General features: G+C 33.2%; 1 protein-coding gene across 5 annotated transcripts; it reads left to right on the top strand.

The window, feature by feature from the left end:
- The first annotated feature begins 226 nt into the window (after positions 1 to 226).
- Positions 227 to 24,475, top strand: LOC119645197 (ubiquitin-conjugating enzyme E2 Q2). 5 transcript variants are annotated; one of them, XM_038045219.1, is made up of 9 exons: positions 227 to 324; positions 1,048 to 2,381; positions 19,781 to 19,897; positions 20,014 to 20,292; positions 21,408 to 21,482; positions 21,556 to 21,847; positions 21,954 to 22,102; positions 22,188 to 22,266; positions 24,430 to 24,475. In XM_038045219.1, exons 2-9 carry the CDS (start codon positions 2,220 to 2,222, stop codon positions 24,459 to 24,461), a joined length of 1,185 nt encoding a protein of 394 aa, XP_037901147.1. In that variant the 5' UTR covers positions 227 to 324; positions 1,048 to 2,219; the 3' UTR covers positions 24,462 to 24,475. The 5 variants fall into 5 exon arrangements, with proteins under 5 accessions (XP_037901147.1, XP_037901165.1, XP_037901155.1 ...); XM_038045227.1 differs by lacking the exon at positions 227 to 324 and adding an exon at positions 466 to 812; XM_038045210.1 differs by lacking the exon at positions 227 to 324 and adding an exon at positions 466 to 868.

Raw genomic sequence — 24,475 nt, 5'->3', positions numbered from 1 at the left:
CAACAACAAAATAGATGCGCTTTTATTTAAAAAAAAACAACCACGTATGTTCTTATAATGTAAACAAAAATTAAAATTGTAAAACAACAACCACATACGGTACTAGGTGGCGATTACCTACGATAGTAGGTGGCAACTACATAGGTCAACGACAATTACTAAACAAAATAATCGCTTTTCGCTAGAATAAATAATCGGTTCTCTTCGACAAGAGAAAAAAGAAAAACGTTGTGTAGCTAGTAGCCATCGTTCGGCAAAAGTGATATATTTTCGTATTCATATGTCTAATTTTTTTTTTTAAATAGATGTAACTAAAATAAAAAGGTACTAAGCCGTTAAAATGCCGTTAACGTGTTTATAATTATAATCAATAGTCAATACAGATAATATGGGAAAAGAAAAAAAAGCAAAGAAAAACTTATGAAAGAGAAAAATAAATACTTTTACGACCAGCCAAGCATAAGACAGAACCATTTTTTTTTCGTTTAATTCGTGTTGTTGGTGCTAGTGTATTTAATGCGCACACATAAACACGCACACACGTACATAATGTATAGTTATCGTCGTCAGTGAGTTCAAGTGTGCTCGTTTCATTGATTTGATTTTAATTTGCTTTTCTATGTTTCTTTTTCTGTCCTTTTTGTCATATTTTTTTTTTTATTTTTTTTGTATAATAATATTTTACTGTCTTGGCGAAAATCGTAAAATCAAATCGTAAACTTTTTGTTAATTGTGAAATTATTTTTATATAAATTTTGTTAAAACACGAACGAACGTATTTGTGTCGTGATAAAATTTAAGTCTGACAGAATGTAAGCAACGTATGTGAAAGACTGCGGATACTCATCTGTGGAGTTATTAGACGATTGTAACCGAAAACCTTGGCCTATTGTTAGCTTTCGAGTGAATTTTATTAATAATATTAATATCGAAAACATTTTCGGTGTCATAGAAAGTTTTGTTGTTATATCTACTAAATCCGGGAATTTTGACTTATATTTCGATTGAATTTTATTTAATTTTTTTTTTTTTTTCTATTGTATCCAGAAAACTTACCAGATTTATAGTAGCATAGTACAAGAGGAAGAAGAAAAAAAAAAAAAAAAAAACAAAGAAAAGTGTTATTTCAATTTTTAGACGATCGATGTGTTGTATGAACGTGAACGAGTGTTTGCGTGCGTGCGTGCGTGCGTGCGTGTGTGTAAAAGTGGAGCCATAACTGACAACAACGGTGTACAGCGGTGTGAATATTATTTGTATTCGCTTTCTGTGTAAGGCTCCCAAACAACTACAGTTATTATATGCTTATGTATAGGTGATATATACAACCAACACAAAGGGTGAATAATGCTTGACGGAGACAAAGAGAAAGCAAAACGCACTTTACAGTAAACTAAATGTAATAATAATTACTATAAAACTACTATAATTGTCACCGCTTAATCGGGCTAGTACTTGCACTCTCTACGCGCGTTGTGTGGGTTTTGTAAGAAAAAATAAAAACAGAAAAACAAAAAAAACAAAATTAAAAGCAATCCTAGAGGGGAAAATTTAGTAAAAAGCGTTGACGTAGCATTGATGGGCATTATTTTGCTCGCGTTTACGTATGCATATGTGTGATCTCTAATGGAGTAAACGGAAAAAACGAACAAAATCAAAGGAAGAAAATCGTGTATAGTTGTATAGACTGGCTGAGTGTGTGTACGTACGAGGTCTGTGAAGAAAAACAAAAGTATATACAGCAGCAACAACAGCGACGACGACGACGACAACAACAACAACAACAACATCAACAACAACAACAAAAAATAATATCGCTCGAATCGCGTTCACATATTAACAAAACAAATCCAGTTGATTTTCTCTTGGAGCCAGCATTTTTACAGCAAATTTTTTTCTTCTCTTTTTATTTGGCCAACTCCATTAAACGCAATAAAGAAAAAAATAAATAAAAAAAAAAAAAGGCATTAACAAGCAACCAGTATCAATATTAATCCACTATTAACCATTTTCCTTTTTCACTTCTTTGTCGCTGGAGTTTTTTTTGTTTTGTTTTGTTTTGTTTTTTTTTTTTCAACTTTATCAAGTTGAGTTACTTCGTCAACCATCGTCGCCATCGTTCTCATCATCATCGCCAATATCAGTAGCAACAAAACTGTAGCATTAGCTCCTCTGTGCTTTGTTGCGTTTTTGCATTACTCCTCCATAATTTGGACACCATGGCGTGTCTGAATACATTGAAATTGGAAATAAAAACATTGGAGAAGATCTTCACCAAAAATCACGAACGTTTTCAAATTCTCAATTCGAGTGTAGACGAACTTACATGTCGGTTTATTGGCAAAAATGGCAAACGTTATGACATTCATGCCAACATTACGGTAAGTCATTGTGCTGTTATACGATGTCTTGTTGTGTTTTTGTTCGTTTCATTTCATATCATTTTTTGGTTTTTTTTATTTTTTATTTATTTATTTTTGTTTTTTTTTTCAATATTTTCGTTGTAGATGTAATATTTTATTAAAAATCTTGTAAACATTACCCAACTATACAAAAATATTTTCTTTGACGTTCGTATCAAATTTATATAAAATCTTTGGTTCAATTGCATCCGTTTAAATTACGAAAGCGTTCCTTGCAATTATAACGACATTCAATGCGGGAAAACAAAGGGGATACGCGTTCAAAACTCGTATAAAATTTAAGTAGATATAGTTTTAGAAAGGAGGATAAACTGCATCTTCACTACTGCTTTACCAATGTTCTCTCTCTCTCTTGCCTTACCTTTGGTGCTTTTGTGTGTTGTGCTAACGTCGAATTCGAAAATATACTTATGCGTTGCAAAGCGATTGATGTTTTCAAAATATGATATCATAATATTCTTGTTATCAATGGGACTTATCGAATAAATATTATGGTTTATTAGTGCTTGTCTTGTAACGAACCCTTAACAAGGCTATACAAGGCTATACAAAGAAAGACGGTATATATGTATCAAACATTCGTTAAGTAAGAACAAATATGTACTTGTCACGAGAATGTTTAAATAATTGTGTATAGGGCGGGCGACAAGCATGACATTTTTAATGTTTACTAAAAACTAATTAAACAATTTGACGCATTAAACTATTTTCTTCTATACTTTATAAGATTCAATAAAAATACATTATCTGAAACTATGGCTTCGTTATCATAAAGCCACCCATATTACTTAAGGTAATTTAGAGTTTATAACAATAAAGTCTGACATGAAAATCATACTCGTTCCGAAGCCATCCACCATCCTCAAACACTTATTTTCTCAGGTACCTTTAAGCCTTAGCTCGTGCAAATATCTTCACATGAAGCTTTAAAAAAAAAAAAAAAAAAAAAAAAAAAAAGGGGGCGCGTAAGAGGCGCATATATTTAATCCTTTGATTTAAGTGACGGCTATAGATATCCATTGCGTGTGCTTGTAGACGCAAACGATGTCCTATTATATTCTTAGCATCATAAAACAATTAAAACAATGTATTTCTCTGTTGAATTTATTATCATTATGGTGTACCAGGTGTTTGCAAGAATGTTGATCATTGAAATTGGTACAATATGTATTAATTAGAATAGTTTCCATCATTTTCCATAACATTTTATAATGTTGTATTTATATTGATTTGGCGGCGATCCAATCTATTCACCGACCCATTTTCGTACCTTTTCAACTTTGCGAACCCTCGTGACCGCCAAAGCCATGCTTCATTGACCTGAACAAGCGGCAATCAGAAGGTGCCTTGTCTAGTGAGTGCACGTTGTCTGGCGCAACTTTCCTTTCGAGGTGCAGGAGTGTATCTTGGACAACTCTTGGAATAAGTGAGCAAAACATAGCGGTTTCAGTCAATTCCTATCGCCACTTTTAAGTCATTGAAACTAAAAATGGCAGTTGCGATATGATGGAACAGCGTCACCATAAGCCTCTGAATGTGTGCGTGTGTTTGTGTGTGTTTGGGCTTTTGCAGCAGAATAGCAATGCATTTGGAAATATTTTGAGCGCTCCATAATTAGCGTCAGCGTATGCTGAATAAATCCATAACATAAAATGGAAAACTGTTGTTTTATGCAGAGAAAAGTCAGAACCATCGGATTCAATCGTTACACTGTACACTGGTGTTTCCCATTTCTTTGTAATATTTACCTGTAAAAGTCGCTGAACAAAACTCTTGCAAACACTTAATATAATAAACTCTTCACTCTTTTTCTCAATAATAAATGATGGAATAATTTTCGCTAGGTGTGTGTGTGACACAATTATTTTATTTCAATTATACTTCGAATTAAAATTTACTTGATAAACTTGGCCAATATTTCATGTAATCTATTCTGTCGGGCTTTCTTTTGTTGTTGTAGTCGATTCGCATTCAAGTTCACAAGCTAATAATAATAATGAAATTTTTTCCGAAAAGTTAGACCATCTAAAAATGTATTACTGCGACAGACATTTGTTCGAAAGTAAAGGGCTGCCCACTACAAGACAAGCATCGCAAATTATTATTATTATTATTTTTATTATTAATTTCGCCGAAGAAATAAATTCTAAGACTAAACTCTTAAAAGCACTAGCATCTAAGGCTATCGGCTTTTATTAAAAAAACAACTGCACTTGAGATTCGAACCCACGACCATTGAGTTGCTAGTCGAGATTCTTCGCCTTCGGCCACTCAGGCGGATAGAGATCGCAAATTAAATTCAGACAAACCGTTAAAAACCGTTTTATGAACATTTTTTCGGATTATGGTTTTTGCAAGATCACTGTTTTCAACAATTATTACGATATGTGAATGATGATGATGTAGATAGTGTTTCCATTCGTTCACCCAATTTGATGAAACTTTCAAAAAGAGCATATTCGCCAGATAAAAAAATATTTCTTAGATGAATCTACGTCATGATTTCTAGGTCGACTAAGTTTCCGACAATACAAGAAAAGGAATAAATCCAAATATGGAATGAAATTCTACAGGTTGACTATTAGTGACGGTTAGGTCTTAAACATAAATATTTATCACGGTTGACGGGGGGACATCCCTAATACATTATCGAAAATAAATGATCTTGTTTTACGTTAATTGACCCTGAAGCCCTAGTTCAATAGAGGACATAATTTATATATAGCCATTTTTTTCAAATTTTAGTGAAGCGTAGAATAAGTTACTAAATTTTACAACTCACTCAACCGAAACACTGCATCTTAATCGAAAAGCTAATCGAAAGGCCGGCAGGCAGGCAGTTATCTCAAAAAAGTGAACAAAAGGTGAGCATATTTCGCGTAGAAAGGGTGAAATTTCTATTACTAAATGGAGAGATAAGCTCCATAACCGAAATAAATACCATAACCACAAGGCATTACTTAGAAATGATTGTCAAAGGGAAATGAAGCCAATAGCTGGCTACAATTTGCATATATCAGGTGTGTTAAGGTCACGCGATCAAATCATTTTATATAATGCTATTCTTCTTCAAGAAAGGTTATACGATAGTTATATAAAAGGGTAATTTTTTTGCATTTTACATTTAAATTAATTATGATATTTGATATTTTTGTTCTTGTAATTCTTCAATTCTCGTCTAATACAATGTTTCATTTATTTTCATCATACATTCATCAAAAATTATATTTGGTTACTATGTGCATATGCTCATAGGAACACGTTTATATTAGGGACCCGAAAAATCTCAACCGATATCGATTCAAATTTGATAAAATTAATTTTTACATCAAATTATTGCTAAGAATCAATTTTCATGAATTGAAATTTAGAACTTAAAGACTTACTTGTATGTGGGATGACCGATTCCGTTCAAATTTTTCACATTAATTTGATATGACAAAATATTACAATTATTATTTAGCGATTTTTGTCGAGAAAAAGTTTTAAAATTGAAAAAAAAAAAAATTTTTTTTTTTTTTTTTCATATAAAAACATTTTAAAAGTAAGACTTTATGCGGGATGCCGTCGAAAACACGTTTCCCATACCTAGGAGAAAGTTCATCGAGATCATTTATCCTTTATTCGTATGGTATTATTATGGATTGATTCATTAAAGGACATCATAATAACGATAAAAATAATAATATTCGCTTGTATGAGTGAGACGGCAATAAATGTACAAAAGTGGAAAAAACCGTCTATGCCCAAGCAAAAGTATAGAGTAATCAATCAAAATTTCAATTTTATACATTTTTTTTTTTTTTTTGTTTTTATTTTTTAAATAAGACACAGCCGATCACAGCCGAATGAATATAATATATTTAACTTTTTTTTTTTTTTTGCATTTTCAGTTCTACTTCTAATCTGTTGTAAAAAATGATGTAAAGAAATGATGCAATTTGCCAATGTTACATATTATCATTATCATTATTATAGGTTGAAATGTATATTGAAACCGACAATTCATTGGTAGCTATCGTCGTCACGATCATTGGGATACGCATTAGCAATTTAACAACGACAAAGCAGCCTTTCAGTTAAGTTCTGAACCATAGACGATAGAATCAATAGATCGATATAATTATGCCCGGCCCCGTCCGCGAACGCATCACAAAACAGGAATTTACTCCCGTTGTATGCATTTTTAGCTAATTGCAACTGATCAGGAATATGAACATAATCGATACACAAATCTCATTATAATGGTTAAAACATAATTTATATTAAAACTCAGCACATACATGTATACTTATTAGGTCACTTATAAACACTTAAAATAGAAATTGATAGATAGATCAGCGTGCCAAGACATCTTTAATTTGGAATTGCCTATCTCTCATGTATACATATCACAAGCAATAGATCAATTTCTTCAATGATATGGGTTTTAAAGCATGATTCAAGACCATATTATCCATTTCTAAATCCCTTGTGATAAGGGTGCATCAATCTGGTGCGGATATATGCAACGCCAAGAATGACTCACCTGTTTTGCATGTATACGTATCACGGCATTTTAGAACATAATTCAAAACGATATTATTCGCCCCTAAATAACGCTTACTTGCAATAACGCTATATCAAAGCCGAGAATGACTTGAGATAAACTCGCCAATCGAGGCAGGCAAATTTGTCCATTCCTATATATTATGTATATATGTATATTTCAAAAGAATGAAATTTTATTTCCACGAATTGTTCTTACAATCACTTCTCGTACGAGGCCCACGAATGCGAAAAATTTAGATGAAGAAAGTGATCTCTTTTGAAGCGATTTTTTTTATAAATAATAACACACCGGGCAACGTGTATATAATATGTGATAAAAATCAGGCCAAATTTACTGTGTTAAAATTTGGATTACATCGATTTATTTTTTCGATCCTTTCGAACGAAATCAGATCTCTCATGAGAATGCGTAGTCTTAATACGATAAGCAAGATAGTCTAATATATAATTTTTCGTTATAGAAATGAATAAAGAATATCAAGCTCTTCGAAAAGGAAACAATATTTAATAAACTTAGACCGGATCGATCAGTCACGTTTTGAATCGCCTCCCGTCGCGTCCACAGAACGATACTGACGGAAAGTAAAACTTTTCATTTACATAATCTTAATATTTTTTGGGAAAGTTAAAGCAATATACTCTCAGAACGATCGAAAGAAATTAATATGTATATTAGGTAAATGTAAATCTGCCTTCTGCATATTGAAATCTAATTTCAAAATATTGTGATACATTAGATGTATATTGTTAGTAAAAATGGAAATTGTACTTATTTATATAAGTATATATAGTTCGTATGCATTGTGGAATTTTTAAAATTTTTCAGTATTTTTTTACACGTCTTTTTAATTAAATATAGCCTTTTATTGCATCTTATCGCATGGTTAACGGTAACATGGAATACACCGCTAGTTTTACTACAAGAAACTTATACTCTGCACTACCTGCGATGCAAATTGTATTCCGAGAATATATATGTATAACATTCTGAATTATTTTCTGAATCGATTTAAGCTTGCCTTCTACCTCTGTCTGTCCTGGATTTTGATATTATTTTTAAAACATTTCTCTCGAAATTTGATAAATCGTGATGCGTTTTGATTCAATGCAATGCGTTCCTCAATAGGTCAAGAGATATAGAATAAGTCAGTGTCAGTGCATATTCCCAAAAATTGTAATTTGTAGATCGACATCAAATGGACAGAGGGACAGATAAGCTTAAATCGATTCGAAATTATCACATAACGCATTCCGAGCATTGTACAAACATCTGTACAAAATTTAATATAATTTTACCAAATGTGATGTTGTAGGGTATAAAAAAAATAAGAAAAAAACGGAACTCTAGCAGGGAAGAAGAAAAACTTTCTCTTAAAGAAAGTTAAACTATGTATATTTCTTTTTCTTTTCTTTTTCACTTACCTAAGCGAATGATGACAATGACAATATTAAGGAAATGAAATACATACATACATACAAACGATAAGCGAAGGTTTCGAACGAGCAAAATGTATCTACCTATCTATGCATGTAGGTGGGCTGATTTAAATACCTTTAAAAACGCAAATAAAATAACCATAAGCGAAACATATACATAAATATTTATATATATATATATATATATATATATATGTATATATATATGAAAATATTTGAAAATTTCTTGTCAGTTGTTACATGATCATATACAAAATTGAAGTAAATCGGTGCCGATCTTTCGCACTAAGGGCTTAACTTTAATTAAAAAAAAAAAAAAAATAGGAGAAAAATGCATACATAACATACAAACATACATATGTATACCGACTTTGTATACAGACTTTGTATCATTGAGTTGTTGTTGTTGTTGTTGTTGTTGTTGTTGTTTTGACGTAAACGCCCCCTCAATCAATAACCTAAAATGCAAATCTATCCCACAGTATAAAGATATCCAAATATCTTTTAATTTTTTTTTTTTGATTATTTTTTTTTTATTTAATAATATAACAACAACATGAGCAAATAAAATGACGAACAATCAAACAACTTCTTCGACGAGATATATTTTTATCTATGTTACTAGATATATATATATATATATCCATCATGAACATTATTTATTTATATATCATAGTTTGTCTTCTAAAATACCTAGAATGGAAAAGTATTTCTTTAGCGTCTAAAAAGTCGATCTTTTTATGATTTTTTTCATGCGATTTTCACGTTTTATCGAATCCGTTGCACCACCACTCATTTTATGTTCATTAAATAATTGAAAAAACACATTTATGATTGCTATCAACTCGCACGTGCAGAAATTTTCATGAAGAAGAATCTACCAATCCTGCCGGGGGAGGGGAAATTACATGTATTTGGAGTTTGTATGTTTCCGTTAACTAGAGAAGGAATTTAACAAAAAAAAAAAAAAAAATTAAAACAAACCAGCTCTCCAAACCTCCTCCCCACAGCATACAAACTGACTGAATCAACAGATAATATCGTACCATTTATATACATATATAAACATAAAAAAATGTAAATTCAGAGGAAGTAATAAAAAGGGCGCTCCATCGCAGGGTATACATTTTCCTTATCTCTTGGCTGATAAGTGAATACCACGTCACGTATGATTACTTTTTGTACGAACTTAAGCGCTGCTCAGCGAGCATCTGACCCATCGATGCAAGCATCGATCGCAATCGCAAATGGTCGAGTGTGGCGAGTAAGACTCACGATTATTATTTTTGTCGAGAAACTGATTTGGCCTTATGCGCTGACGCGCTTTCATGTCCCTTGATATTGTGGTTGTTTTTTGAATAAGCGAATGATGCTGCAAATCGATTAATTATTGTGTTGATAGCGTTTCTTATGAATCGTTTTTCCAGGTTCTACCTACCACATAAATAGATCACAATTTTCTCGCCCCATCAAATACAAGGGCAGTGAACTTTGTGCCAAAGTGATTGCGGTATCGATATGGATCTTTTTGGACTCTATTCACTTCCCATCCGATGGAAGAACGATTTTATTTTTACTTTTTCTTTCGTGGGTGTTCTTGTGAGTCCCTCCATGCGCTCTACCCTATCATTTAACGTGTGTAGCACTCATCTGTGCTATTGGAAACAGCCTCCTAACTAATGTTTACTTCCTCTGTGAGTTATTTTGCCTTTTGCTCAATCGTCTTTATTCAAGATTGTTTGTTTTCAGATGCGTTCTTTGATTGACATTTTTTTTTCTTCTTCGTCTTCTTCTTCTTAAGGTGGATCACGTTTAACATTAACTAAGTTTCGGAGCAATCGCTATAATTCAACTCTTAAGGCCCTTTATTCGTGACAACGCATCAAAACAATATAAGACAAATACTTTTTCAATTTATCGATGATGACCCGTTTGACCCCTTGTTAACGCTGCAACGCAATTCTATATACCCGCGTGCTATGATGTCGATGTATCGATGTGTTGAATCTATTGCGTTTGCATCAAATTGAACTAGAAATGAAATGTTACGGAGGTGAGGAGGATTTATCAAGATCACAAAGCCTTGGAAGGTGCTTTAAATTATTTAATGAAGGCAGTGATGTAGCCGAAGACGAACCGTGTTGAAGAAGGTCATCAATCATCTACCATCTACTGATGGAAGCATCAACAAAAAGTGACAAAGACCTCGTAAAAAGACCTTGTACATATTGCTTGTACAACGGAACGATTAATATAAACAATTGCGTGTCTTCTCGTCTTGTTTCAAAAGTTTGCAATTTATTTGACAAACAACATTGCGTAGAAGAAACGATGAACCCTTGCTCTCTTTATGCTTACGATCCGAAGACAATTTAATAATCCAGTGAAAATCGTACTACAAGTCAACCAACGATAATTTACTGAAAACAACATTGTTGTTATTCATTTACAAAAAAAAAAAAACGCTTCTATTACTCGAAATTTATATCAGTCATACTAATCTACCCAAAAGTAATAGTCTCAATACTTTTTCTCCACTAGCATCAGGAATATGTCAAATCTTAAGATTACAGACATACATTATTACATTGGTGCGACATCAGTTTCTCATACTTCCATATTTCTTACTTCGTCATCTAGTGTTGTTCATGAGGTTTTTTTTTTTTTTTGTTTTTCAAGAGAAAGGCAAAAAAAAAAAAAATCGCAAATAATAACCAACTCAGAGAATATATGAACTCGATGTAGTCGAAAGGAAAATTGATCTTGATCTGCTATCCGTAGTAAAGAAAATTGAGAGCACAAGAAGGAACGCTCTCGGGCGATAATAATAATGTATCGATTCAATAAAATTAACTGAGAAGAATAACACAATCTAGTTTGGTGATCGCGTTTAACGCCTTCTAACAACTGTCATGCTAACTGAAATTGCGATTATCGACTTATTATAACACCTGCTGCACATGCCGAGTTCGAGCAACTCATAATATACATTATGCCCAGTTGACTCAAGTCAGTCAAGTGAGGTAGAGCGTCTGCATGCGATGCGATAGCTTACCGAATATTTATTACTCGTAGCAACTCTTCTCCACTTGTACTCTCCTTCGAATTAAGCAGAAGCAGAAGAAAAAAAAAAAAAAACACACTTTCCGTGCAAAAGGACGTTGTTTTCTTTTGTCCCAGTATTTCAACTATTCAAAGTTCAGAAACGAAGCTATGTACACTTTAACGAGCGGACTTATACGTATAGGATGATCAAATGCAGATTAGAATGTCACTATTATTACTATAATCAATTAACCTTAAGAGAACTTGATTTCTATCCATTCACTTCCCTGTCCATTATCTTTCATGCATATCGGAGCCGATTGAATTGTTTCAGCGCAATTTTTTAAAGATTTTATTGCATTTCATATAAAACGTCATCGCGTGTATATTAGAGAAAATATGTAGCGATAAGAATGGATCGGATATAATCGCTGAGTATCATTTTTATAATGAAAATCAAATTCCTCTTTATTGCTGCCGAGAATCAATGCACATCATAATTGCAATGTTCGTGGTACGCGTTATTCTTAATTGCGATAAAATTTTATCAACTGTACGGACGGACGTATATAAGGTTAGCATGACGACAGGCCAAAATAAAAAACCTTGTCGGATCCTCCAAGTATCTATTATGGGCATGCAAATGTCATAACATAATTACAAAATAATTGATTTTGTAAAGATAATCACAACAAGTAAGAAAGTTATATTCGGCGCGGGCCATATCTCGCATACCCATCATATATATTTTTCGCATTCTACTCTCCAAGTTCTTCTATTTGATACCTATATCGTTGGTATTATTAAACAAAAATTAATCGCGGCGTCCTATCTTATTCACTTTTAAAATTTACCCCATTTTTAGGCAGACATTGTATCTTCATTTAGGGAGTGTATAAAATAGTCTTAAACATTCGGTCTTGTTTCCCTTTATGACAAGTATGAGTGAAAAAACAAAATGCAATCATTTGCAAACTTGTTGTGGGCGTGTTGCGGACTTTTTTTTCTTCCATTTTTGCACATAAGGAGGTAGAGGGCATCGTCCAGTAAAAGTGTGGGAAAATTCTGCCTTCTAACTGTCATAATTTCCGAGTAACGAGGAAAAATGCAAAATTTTACGCGCCACTGTGCGCTTCCACTTTAACCGATTCGGCCCATTTTCAATACCAACCTGCGTCCAGAAACTGCCAATGTTTCCATTGCCAAATTTCAAGTCGTTATCTTCATATTTCCGACCAGGAGAGTGCCAATAACACACATCATCACATAGACGGACAGACATTGCTAAATCAATTCAGAATTTAGCGCTAATCAAGAATATATATATATATTTTATAGGGTAGGCTGAAGCTTCCTTTTGAGTGTTACATACATTATGAAAAAAAAAAAAAAAAAAAATTATACCGAGATGGGGGGAGTGCTGTGATATTTGCCATTGCTTTATCATTTTGATCAATAGATGTCGCTGATCAAAATACAAGCAAGTATCTAATATTTTTCTCGAGAAATTCTACATTTCTTGGGCGGCGGTAATCATCAATTAACTTGTTATCCCGGAGGAGAGTAGATATTAAAAGGAAAAAAAGTTACAATTTATTTGGCTACAATAGCGTTTTAAAATCTTTGAAAAACGTAACATGAAAAAAATTATTTTCCTCAAATTCCTGTATTGACGTGTGCTGGCCACCCCACGAGCACGCATCGAGTTTTCCATTCGGACTCTGTTACATGGGCCCCAGCACATTAAAATATCATTATATTTCATTTATACCTTAAGGAACATGATAACTAATATCCTCTTCCATCTAATCTGCGCTGCTGCTGATTAATCAAAATGAGTGCCACGGTCTAGTTAAGTGTAAAGTAATTCGTTAAAAAAAAAAAAAAAGAAAAAAAAAGAAATCAAACATTTTTGAAATTTAATTAACAAATTTTTTATTACATGAATTACAGACTTGGTGGTAGTGTTGTTAAAAGAGTGTTTATGACGTTCATCGGTTTCGCTTTGTAATAAAAGTCATTATTACATTACAATAAATACACAGGGTAATCGTGCACTGTAAGCAGCGAAACAAAGCCAAGTATTGTTTTGACATTTACAAGCACTTCAACGAGCATCTATTCGTTGCCCGATGCATGTGTGTAATCAAGTTTATATAGGCATATTATTGATTTGATTAAATGCTTTAATTAAAGGTTAAATTATAAATTTTCCAGCTCGTGTCATCTACTATACTTACACATACATACAATTATTTTTCTCTAAAATTTAAATACCCATCCAGCCACAACTAACTGACTATTATATTTATTATTTATTTATATATCAGTCTGTGTATGTATATATTTTAGGGGAAGGGAATCGATAATCGCTTTTTTCATATTTTCATACATCATATGTATTGCCACCGATTGAAAGAGAGAACGTGTTAAGTGCGATAAGATATTTTTTTTATTTAACCCAAATTTTGCTCGTCCGCTACCATAGAATAAACATGAAGTAATGCTTTTTAAACGTTATTCAAATTTTTTTTTTTTTTTTTTTTTTTGCATCAGGCTGGCAGCCTTAGACTGTATGCGATGACTCATAAGGAAAAGTTCATAGCGGTAAGCGGACAGGTAATATTGTCAACATTATTACCAGACCGCGTTGATTTTTCCTCTTGATAATAGATTCTCTGCCATCTAATCTTTTTCTTGTTTACTTTTTTTCAACTTTTTTCATTTGCTTACCGCATTCCGCTATGAACTGAAGAGAACATATTCGGAATTTTAGCACTTTTATTCGCTTTTATCTATTCGGTATACAAATAACTTATATGTATGTCTATGCAAAGCTTAATAAAAACGAACCATAATTAGTATCTTTGATCTCATTTTCTCATTCATTCATTTATCGAGTACCTTAGTAAGTATGTGCCATCCCGATGGAAATATCATGGTTTCGAGATAGAATATCTATCAAATAGCTTCTGAAGCGCTGCACTATGGTCCGCAATAGCATTCTTTTTGGCGAAAAGGTATTTCATACCAATACAAAAATAATTTTCTTATTTATTGCATACAATTTACCGTTATACGACAAATCAAAAGTCAAAATTGAAATTGTCCGATGCATTTTCAAGCAGACTTGCTCGTCGAATTCGTCGCTTCATAGCGCTTACTACAGTTGTTCGAGCCAGCGGGAATGAGCAACATGTGTAAAAAATATAGAAACAGGAAGTGAATATATGAGAAAGAGAGGCTCTAATCAATCCCTACATCAATTTTGTAATACGAAATATGCAAAACTCAAATTCTATATATATTAGATGAGGTGTTCGCCAAGATGTTGATCATTGAAAAATGCCTTTATTGTGGGAAATTTGATGCAATATATATTAATCAAAATCGTTTCCATCACTTTCCATGACATTTTACAATATTTTCCTTATATTGGTTTGCCAGCGATCCATCCATTCATCGACCCATTTACGCAATTAATTCTTCAAGTTTGCGAACACGCATGGCTCGCCGAGTCATGATGCATCGGCCTGAGGAAGCGGCAACCAGAAGTTACCTTGTCTAATGAGTACACGTGGTGTGGCAGGGCTTCCCAATCGAGCTGCAAAAGTGTATCCTGGACAACTTTTGCAACAAGTGAGCAAAACATGGAGGTTTCAGTCAATTCCTGTCGCCACTTTTAAGCCGCCGAATTTGCGTGTATGGGGGCTTTTAAAGCGGATTTCTTCAAAAGCGATGCATTTGAAAGAAGGAAGTACGAATTTTGAGCGCTTCACGATTTGCGTTGGAGTACGCTGCTGAATACATCAATAATATTAAATGGGAAAACTGTTATTTTATATAGAAGAAGGTCAAGAAGAAGGTTCAACCGTGTTACACGCGTACACTTCTATTACTCATTTCTTTACCAATTTAGCGTGTAAAAGTCACTGATCAAAATTCTTGCAAACGTCTAATATATAAAATCATTTTTTCTAAAAATCTTGGAATTTATTTTACTGACCAAGTTTTTACCTATGCATTAGAATTTTTTCTTTGTTGAACACCCACAAGATCCAAAAATGGGAATTAATTTCAAGCGTATACTTTTGCGAGATATTTATTTCGTTAGGTGTTTTTTTGCAGGTTATGAGGAAAAATTCAGCAAGTTTTTGATAATGAATTGAAGTGTAATGTTTAATAAAAGTCTTATATTTGCATAAAAATATTCTGTTGTATGTATTTTAAAAATAAAAAAAAAATTATTTTTATTTAAAAAAAAAAAAATTATTTAAATATCTGAAATATGCTAAAAATTGAAATTTTACTCGAAAAATAATCTCATTTAACTTTTCAATACTTTTGTATCAGAGAACTGACATTTCGGACCATAGTGTGCACTACTGATCCGCGAAATACAATTGAATCAGCACGACAACAAATGCTAATTGGGGATGGCCACGTCGAAACAGTAATCCGCAATTGAGGATAATTCTCAGTCCCAATTGAAAACCGCTTACTTGGCAGTTATACTGTTGCAGTATATCAACGGGTGTGTTATCGTGAAGGCAAACCATTTTTCAGACTGCTATGCTGGCATATAGTTTGCTCGTTTCCCCAAGCGCAGCGATTGATATTTTTCAGATGTAACACTCTCACCAGATTACTCCTTTCCAATCTAACCGAAAGCGCCGCACCACATGCTGAGGATAAATGTTCTTTGGCTTTTACAAAAAATGCGAATGATTGTCTTTGAGCAACCTATACTTTTATTGCCGTACATGAATCTTTTTCTTTTCGTCGCTAATAATACTTCCTATCTATCTATACTAACCCGAAAAGAGTGTAGGCAAGTAGGCCAATCAAACAATTTTTATTCTCTTAGTTTAGCTTAAGGAGTGAACGAACACATTTTTCATATCTGTTTCGTATCTTTGCTGTTGCATGCAATCGAATTGAAATTGTTTGTTGATTTATTCTTAATCGTGCAACAAAGTCTTTTTTGAATTCATTTTTGATTTTCGTCCAATAAACTTGGAATTTGTTTACTCAACACTTTTCGCTGAGCGCCGGAATATTCATCGTCCACATGACTGCATGACTTTTTTCCATGGAATTTTGCAAACCGTTATCTAACTATTGGCATATACCTTAATACATTGTAATACCAAGCCAACTTAAGCATTTCGATGCCTTCAACTGTATTTTTTGTCTAATTTCAAGCAGAATGACATGCAGTGCCGTAGATGTCGGTAATTAACATCCATCTCTTTACACTTTGATATATAACGAGCGATAGCTTATAAGCCATTAAAAATTACACCATAAAAAGATCAAAGTCAAGAACATCTATTTTTGAAATGGCGAAAGAATCGAATGCGCGAGGCGCGCGCGCTTTATGAAGCAATCACATTTTCAACACTGCGAACTCATTTATATACCGAATAACTTGCTTTTAAATCAATCGATATTTCGGAAAATTCCTTACATCTAATCAGACTGAAAGTCTACTACACGCATACTTAGTTACGATGATAGTGGATTGTAATAGAGTTAAACTTTCTATATATATATATTCAAAATGGAGTCAGTCAGCGAGACAAGTTAAGTAAGAATATATTAATTTAGTATTAAATATGGCGAACGTGACGAATACTATTTTCTCAATAAACTATATAAGTGCGGGTAGTATTAAATGAAAGGGCTACAGGATGGAATCAAAGACAGGCAAATGACAAAGTCAGTGATCAAATATTTTGCTTAAAATTCAAACTAGTAGGTCATTATGGCCTTTCTGCTGTGACGCTGTTAATTAACAGTAACTTAACTATTTGCTCTCTCAGTCCCCTTATTTGTATAGATGAAAATGTAATAGAGTCTGTTAACAGAGTCTTGATGTAACATCACATTCGCTCAAACATTTGCAACGCCACCATACTATATATTATATACTCTGTTTTTAAGTGAATATGCGCTATGGTCCATAGATAATCGGAAAAGAGAAAAATGTTCTTATCACAATTATTGCGCTCGAAAATAAAAGTCACTTTGAACCATTGGCATAAGGAGGCTAATTAAAAACATATATATATGTAAATGGATGCTACGTTAATTAATTAATAGTGGAACAATTAATGGATCAAATGTCCGTCTGCGATTGATTAAAGAGGACGCTCTAATCGCATGGGTTGTGGAAAAATATCGTAATTCAAGATAGGATAAAATGTACGAACCATGACAAACATTGGTTATATTGTGTCCTTAACCTCAAAATAAAACGCGTCTGTTCCCTTTAACTACGGAATGATACCATTGTGCATTTTATTTCAATTTTTATTTTTATATTAATATTACAGCGTGTCAGGTGTACATACATTTATTTATATATAATTTGAACGTTGAAGAAATAGAAATTCAATGCATAACAAGGTGAATATGAATGTATAAGAAGCGACACTAATGAAAATGAGAGTAATTATGTGTGGAATAAAGTTGAAGTGCCATCGCAAGTAGAAACATTTAAAAGCATAACACGAGGGCAGTTCAAAATTATGAATATCCGAGTATATCATATTTTTTGTGAAATCAGACTGCAAGAAAGATGGAACTGGATGATATATAATTATAATTAGAATGGCTAAATAAGAAAAGTTTTATTCAAATATGGAATAATTTCGAACAGTTATCCCAGTTTTATTAAATGCCTCTCAATATTAGCAATGTGTATAATACAGATACAGATACTTGCCGATGCAAATTTTGGCGCTTAACGAAAAGATTAAAAACGTTTATATATATATACCTATTATTGATCAGAATCGAATTTTGGATCAATCTTGACATATGTGACCGTCCGTCCGTCCGTCCGTCTTGTTTACTTACCTACATATTCCATAAGTGTACAAGATTCCGCCAGAGCTCAATCTATCCCTATTTTGTATGAGAATTTCGTAGGAAAGCAATTAACTTATGGACTCATAAGTATCAACAATTTCCATTGAAAACTGTTTAATACCTTTCGATCTATTTGAAAGCTAAGCGACAATTAAATGGTGAAATCCACGATCAGATACATATTATTTCTTATTAATAGTTGGTTAACTGAATTGATCACTGTTATCTGTTGCGTTGGGTCTTCAAAATTTCAGAAAGTTGTCGCTTCGAAATGCGAATGTCTTCTCTCTCTCTCTCTCTCTCTCTTTCTTTCTCTCTCTCTCTCTCTCTCTCTCTCTCTCTCTGTACCTTTATTATTTGAATAAAAGCATTCTTCTCTCTTTGCTCTTTGCTATATACTATAAATTAGCCCATATACATACATATATAAGCAAATTTTACAGCTTTTATATATCATCAAGTAATTGCTTAGTTAACGAAACTCATTGTTGTCAGTTACGGCGATTTCGGTTATTATAACTCTCATTCGCTTGAGATCCAGGGTATATTAAGTTTCTGCGGATGCATGTAACTAATAGAAGGGCTTAAGATACAGCCACTTTTCATTATATCAATCGAATCAGAATCCTAATCATATCTTTTTATATTCAACCAACAGGTCATAATTCTCGAAATATTTGAATGAAATTTCGTGCATTGAATTGTTCGGTTTGGTTCGCTTTTTCTATCAGTCCGTCACTAATGCCTTATTTTGAAAAGTCGTGGAAATGGAAAAAAAAAAATTGGAATTTTCAAAATTTCTCGACAAAATTCGCCCAGTAATGGTATTTTGATATACTGAATTGAAAGGCAGAGAATTTAGATCACATAAGTCTATTTTTGCGACCCTAATATATATAATAAAGTGTAATTTCTAGTTTTCTATGACGGAACCTGTGAGGCATAATAAAATTTTTAAGAAGTAAATTATATTTCCTAAGTTTTGAGCGAGCATTCTGCAAAACCCGTGGTGGGGCGGGGCTTTCATCAAAAGTATGCCTTTGCATGAAAATATGTAATGTGTAATTTTTACTACAAAAAACGAGTAAATAATTGTACTAAGCGAAGTGATGTAGGCTATCCAATGGTCGGCGTTGCCCGATTATAAGGTCCTTGCTTATTTTTTAAGCAAAATTGCGTGTGTATAGTGTGATTAATGATTGAAATTTATTATAATTTTAAAATAATTAAGATATGAAGACAATGGCAAAATGGGAAACCGGGTAGAGAGAGTTACAGACTTAGTTGTTAACGAATGATGCACGGATGGTCGCTACTCTCGAAAATTCAATAATATCTCTTGAAATTAAGACGCCTAAACATTATTATATAATAAATAAGCGAAAGAGAAAAATTTGTATTGTATTTAAGATATTTTTTCGTTTTGTTTTTTTTTTATTATATTTTAGGAAACGTATCCATCGTCACCGCCTGTGTGGTTTGCGGAAAGTGAAGAAACAAGCGTAACAAATGCTGTACAAATTCTTAGTAATACAAATGGACGTGATAATCATGTCATAAATCAGGTGAAGCGGGATACATTCATTCATTCATTTATTCATTCATTCATTCATTCATTGATTTTAAATAGAAATATTTGATTCTCTATTATATTATTTTGATTGATTGTTGTTTCATTTAGGTTGGCATATTATTGCGCGAATTATGCCGCCTGCACAATGTACCACTGCCGCCCGATATAGACAATTTAACCATACCGTTTCAATTGCCACCGCCATCTAGTGCGTCATCGTTGCATCAGCAGCCTACAGCAGCAGCGGCAGTAGAACAACAGCAGCAGATTGAAGATATAGAATCAGATCAAGATGAAATCGAAGATCCGGTCGCCGATAGCGAGCAAGAGAGTGAAATTGATGAGGATCTGCCCTTGGAAATGGACGATGTGCGCAGTGCAAATAAGGTAAAATATAATAATAAAGTCCTGGCTTGGATTTTATTTGACTCTTCTATATCTATTACACATAGGAGATGTGTTGGATTTATTAAATACCTTTAGCATGAAATATATGAAATGATATGTGATATGATATGATATGATATGATATGATATGAAGATAGAAAGACGAATAACGGAACTGATATAATCATGTCAGAGAAGTTCTTTGCTCTTATCATCCTCGTCGTTCTGAAGCTGCGGATTAATCGAAAATTAGAAAAAAATGTGACAATTTTTCACTCCAAAAGGACGGTGTTGCTTACAACATTCAAAATGAAGCTCGAGAGGCTCTATAAAGTATATATACATATATATATATATATATATATATTCGTGATCAGTATCAAATTGTGAATTGATCCAGGCTTGCTGGCATGTGATAAACATTCTCACGGTTGCAAAAATTTTAATGTCATCTGTAAATTTGGTAAAAATTTTGAGGCTTTCTGCGCGCAAGTTAATATTGAATAGAAACCAAATTTGATCCAAGCACACGCGTATGTATAGCACAACGTAAACTGAGAGTATTTCTGTTCTCAAAAGCGGAAAAAAATAGTTATCTAACTTATTACTCAGAATATTCAACAGATACAATGAAAATCGTTTCTGCTTCTATTCTACGGATAATCTTGCTAGAAAAAAAACTGACCACGCCCATCCTATCTTTCACCATATCAAAAAAAAAAAAATCTTTTTTGCCCTTGTTTTTTTTTTCTTTTTTTGTGAGATTTCTTCAAGAGGAAAGTGATGGTGGGGAACAAAAGCTCCCGGGGCCAATGTCGAATATAATTTTCTACTACCTATTAAGTTAAGAAAGTTGAACTTATTAAAATTTATAAATGAGATTCGAAAATGAAAAGTCAGTTTATGAGGTCGCAAAGTTAATTTGATATATTTACTTATGATGGTATGTTCTACACTTGTAATCATATATATCATATATATATATATATATATATTCATCGATATAGAAAAGGTGTGGATTAGAGAAAAATCGATCAAAGACAAATTTGAATTTTTATTTTATATAACATATAAATACATACATATATATATATATATATATATATATATTGCAGAAGGACGATATGGAAGTTGAACATTTAGCCACCTTAGAAAGACTGCGACAAAGTCAAAGACAGGATTACTTAAAGGTAAATATATTTTGGTAAAATCGAGAATTGAATTTAATTTTAATAATAATTATTATCATTTAAATAATAATAGGGTTCAGTTTCCGGTTCGGTACAAGCTACTGATCGTCTAATGAAAGAATTACGTGATATTTATCGTTCAGATTCGTTCAAGAGTAACATGTATTCAATAGAATTAGTAAATGATTCAATTTATGAATGGAATATACGTTTAAAGTCGGTTGATCCCGACAGTCCTTTGCACAACGATTTAATAATGCTTAAAGAGAAAGAAGGCAAAGATAGTATCCTATTGAATATTATCTTTAAAGAGACTTATCCATTTGAACCACCATTTGTTCGTGTTGTGCATCCTATTATATCAGGTAACGGCATTCTTCTATAAAATCAATGACAATATTTATCAATTATATATATATATATATATATATATATCTTATCATTAATCATCAATAATAATTGATACAATAGGTGGTTATGTATTAGTTGGTGGAGCCATTTGTATGGAATTATTGACGAAACAGGGCTGGAGTTCGGCATATACTGTTGAGGCTGTTATAATGCAAATTGCTGCCACTCTGGTCAAGGGCAAAGCACGAATACAATTTGGCGCCACAAAGGTAAGTGTTGTACGTTTGTGTTTGTTAATGATTTTTGTGGTGGATTTTTGCTTTTGTTTTTGGAATTTTTAAATCACATATTCAGGCCTTATCACAGGGTCAGTACAGCTTGGCGAGAGCCCAACAAAGTTTCAAATCTTTAGTTCAAATACATGAGAAAAATGGTAAGTAGCAAAACAATTCCAAAATTCATTATTACGATTTTCAATAGATATAAGAATCACGAATAGGTCGTCAAATTCATTCTGCTTGAAATATTTTAGAAAAAGCAAAGCAAAGCTAAGCTCTGAGACCTTTCAAATACTTTATCTGTTTTAAATGAGAATTGAAAGATAAAATCATATATCTATTGAGTCAGGGATGAAAACAATTATTCAACATTTCTTCGCGGTAGATGCATATGTAAGCAAGAAAAAAACGACAACAGATGCACTGAAACAGATGAAGAATTGATTACGTCTTCGATTCTCAATACAAAATATCATAGCGACTGCATTAGCCGATATGCAATCAAGGCAGGATAGGAAAATCCCATGGTAGTGCAATCACCGATGGAATTGCGTTCAAAATGAGTTATTTTGGACTCGCAATTAATCTTTAAGCCAATTCATTACTTGAACTACAATTCGCATCTTTCTCGCATTTCATCTGACATAAGATGGGGCTATCCCCTCCCCACCACCCTGATACATTCACTACCTCTCAGCAATCAATCAGAGTCTCTGAGGATAGATTATATATCGATGTTTAACGTTCGCCCTTGGCTTAAAGCCTTAATCAAACGCATTCCTTAGCAATTCCATTGGCAATTAATATAATTAAATTGGACGATCCGTAGTCTTGCAAGACAAGTCTGCAGGAGAGGGGGTCTGTTCCGAGCACTGGGTAACATATTGAAAGTTCCGCTATGGTCGGAACTTTCCCCTCTGACCAGGGCGAGACTAATCAAACACCTCTAATTATTTAAATGGCCCCGCATTTAGGGATAACGACAGCCATCACGAGTACTGCTTGAAGAGCCGCATCCAAGCGGTCAAGCCTCATACATTAATTAAACTGCTGCGTTCAAATTGTGATTGGACATAGCAACTCCCACCGAAGTGGACGCTTTAAAATTATCGGCATTCGCATGTCCATATACTTCGCAATTTAACACTTGCTTTTCAGGCACCCCTAGTAACGCCCCCCTCCCCCTTCCCCTTGGATTTATTGTATTAGAAGAAGTAATCAATGCAGCTGACTGCAGGCGCCCATTACCGCACACTATCTTTACTTTTCGACAACCGAAAGGTTGCGTGCCAGACCTCCTAAGTAGCTGACTAAGTGGTGAAGAAGAGGTCTGCACGTTGACGATCCCCAACACCCTCGAAGACTCTCCAAGGAAGGAACTTCGTCCCCGGGAAAAGTCTTTGAGGCCAGTGTCATAACTTAGATTAACATAAGTCAATTAGTCAGAGCCGCGTGTATCGTTGTAAGAAAAAGAACTTTACATCTTAGCAGAGAAGTTTAAAGTAAATCGAAAGGAGGAAAGCATTCTATTTGGGGGGAAATGGTTTCCAACAAAAATGAACAATTTATTTCTATTCTCTCAAATGAAGTGTCAAACCGGGCTCAGTTTAAAGTCGAAAACGACAAGATATCTGTATCCTATTATCCTTATTCATGCTGTTAGGGCAGTTGTCAGCAACAAATACTTCTTGATAGAAACGTTAAGAAAAGTTAAGAAAGGCTGATAACAAAGTTCAAAGTGATGGGCATAGTATTCGCCAGAGAAACAGCGAAAATTTTCTTATTCAAAAGTTGATCGTTAACAAAAATAATAAATTTATATATTCGATGGAGATATGTTCTGAAGTTGATTTTTGTTTGTGCCTGAATTTTATTTGAATCGAGTGCTCTATACTTATAAACTGGCAATGCAAGTTTGTCTGGAATCTTTTTAATTTTTAGCTCAGAAATATCAGTACCTTTGGCTCGTGAACCGTGATTAGTTTTCTGGCGAAAGAACATTTTGTAGCGAAAGCAAAATTTAGTTTTTAGAGTTTGCAATGGAAATTCAGTATTTTGAACGAACATTTACCAACATCTACAAATAAAGAGGACCTAAAATCAATTGTAATTAATTTTTCCTTAATTGTTGCATTAATTTAATTTTTTTTTTTTTTTTTTTTTATGTAAAACCATAGATTCAATTTTTTCCTTACTATTTATACTTTCCAAATTGCATAGGTATAGGTGTATGTATATATATATATATATATATATATAGGTTTTTCTTTTCTACGCTTCATTCTTAAAATCGGTTCATTTTTCTTTTCATTGCATAGGCTGGTTCACACCTCCTAAAGAGGACGGTTAAGGCGAAATTTATGT

This window comes from Glossina fuscipes, unplaced genomic scaffold (genome assembly GCF_014805625.2).
Source record: "Glossina fuscipes isolate IAEA_lab_2018 unplaced genomic scaffold, Yale_Gfus_2 0, whole genome shotgun sequence".
In the NCBI taxonomy this organism is placed as follows: domain Eukaryota; kingdom Metazoa; phylum Arthropoda; class Insecta; order Diptera; family Glossinidae; genus Glossina; species Glossina fuscipes.
This window is presented reverse-complemented; position numbering and strand designations above follow the sequence as displayed.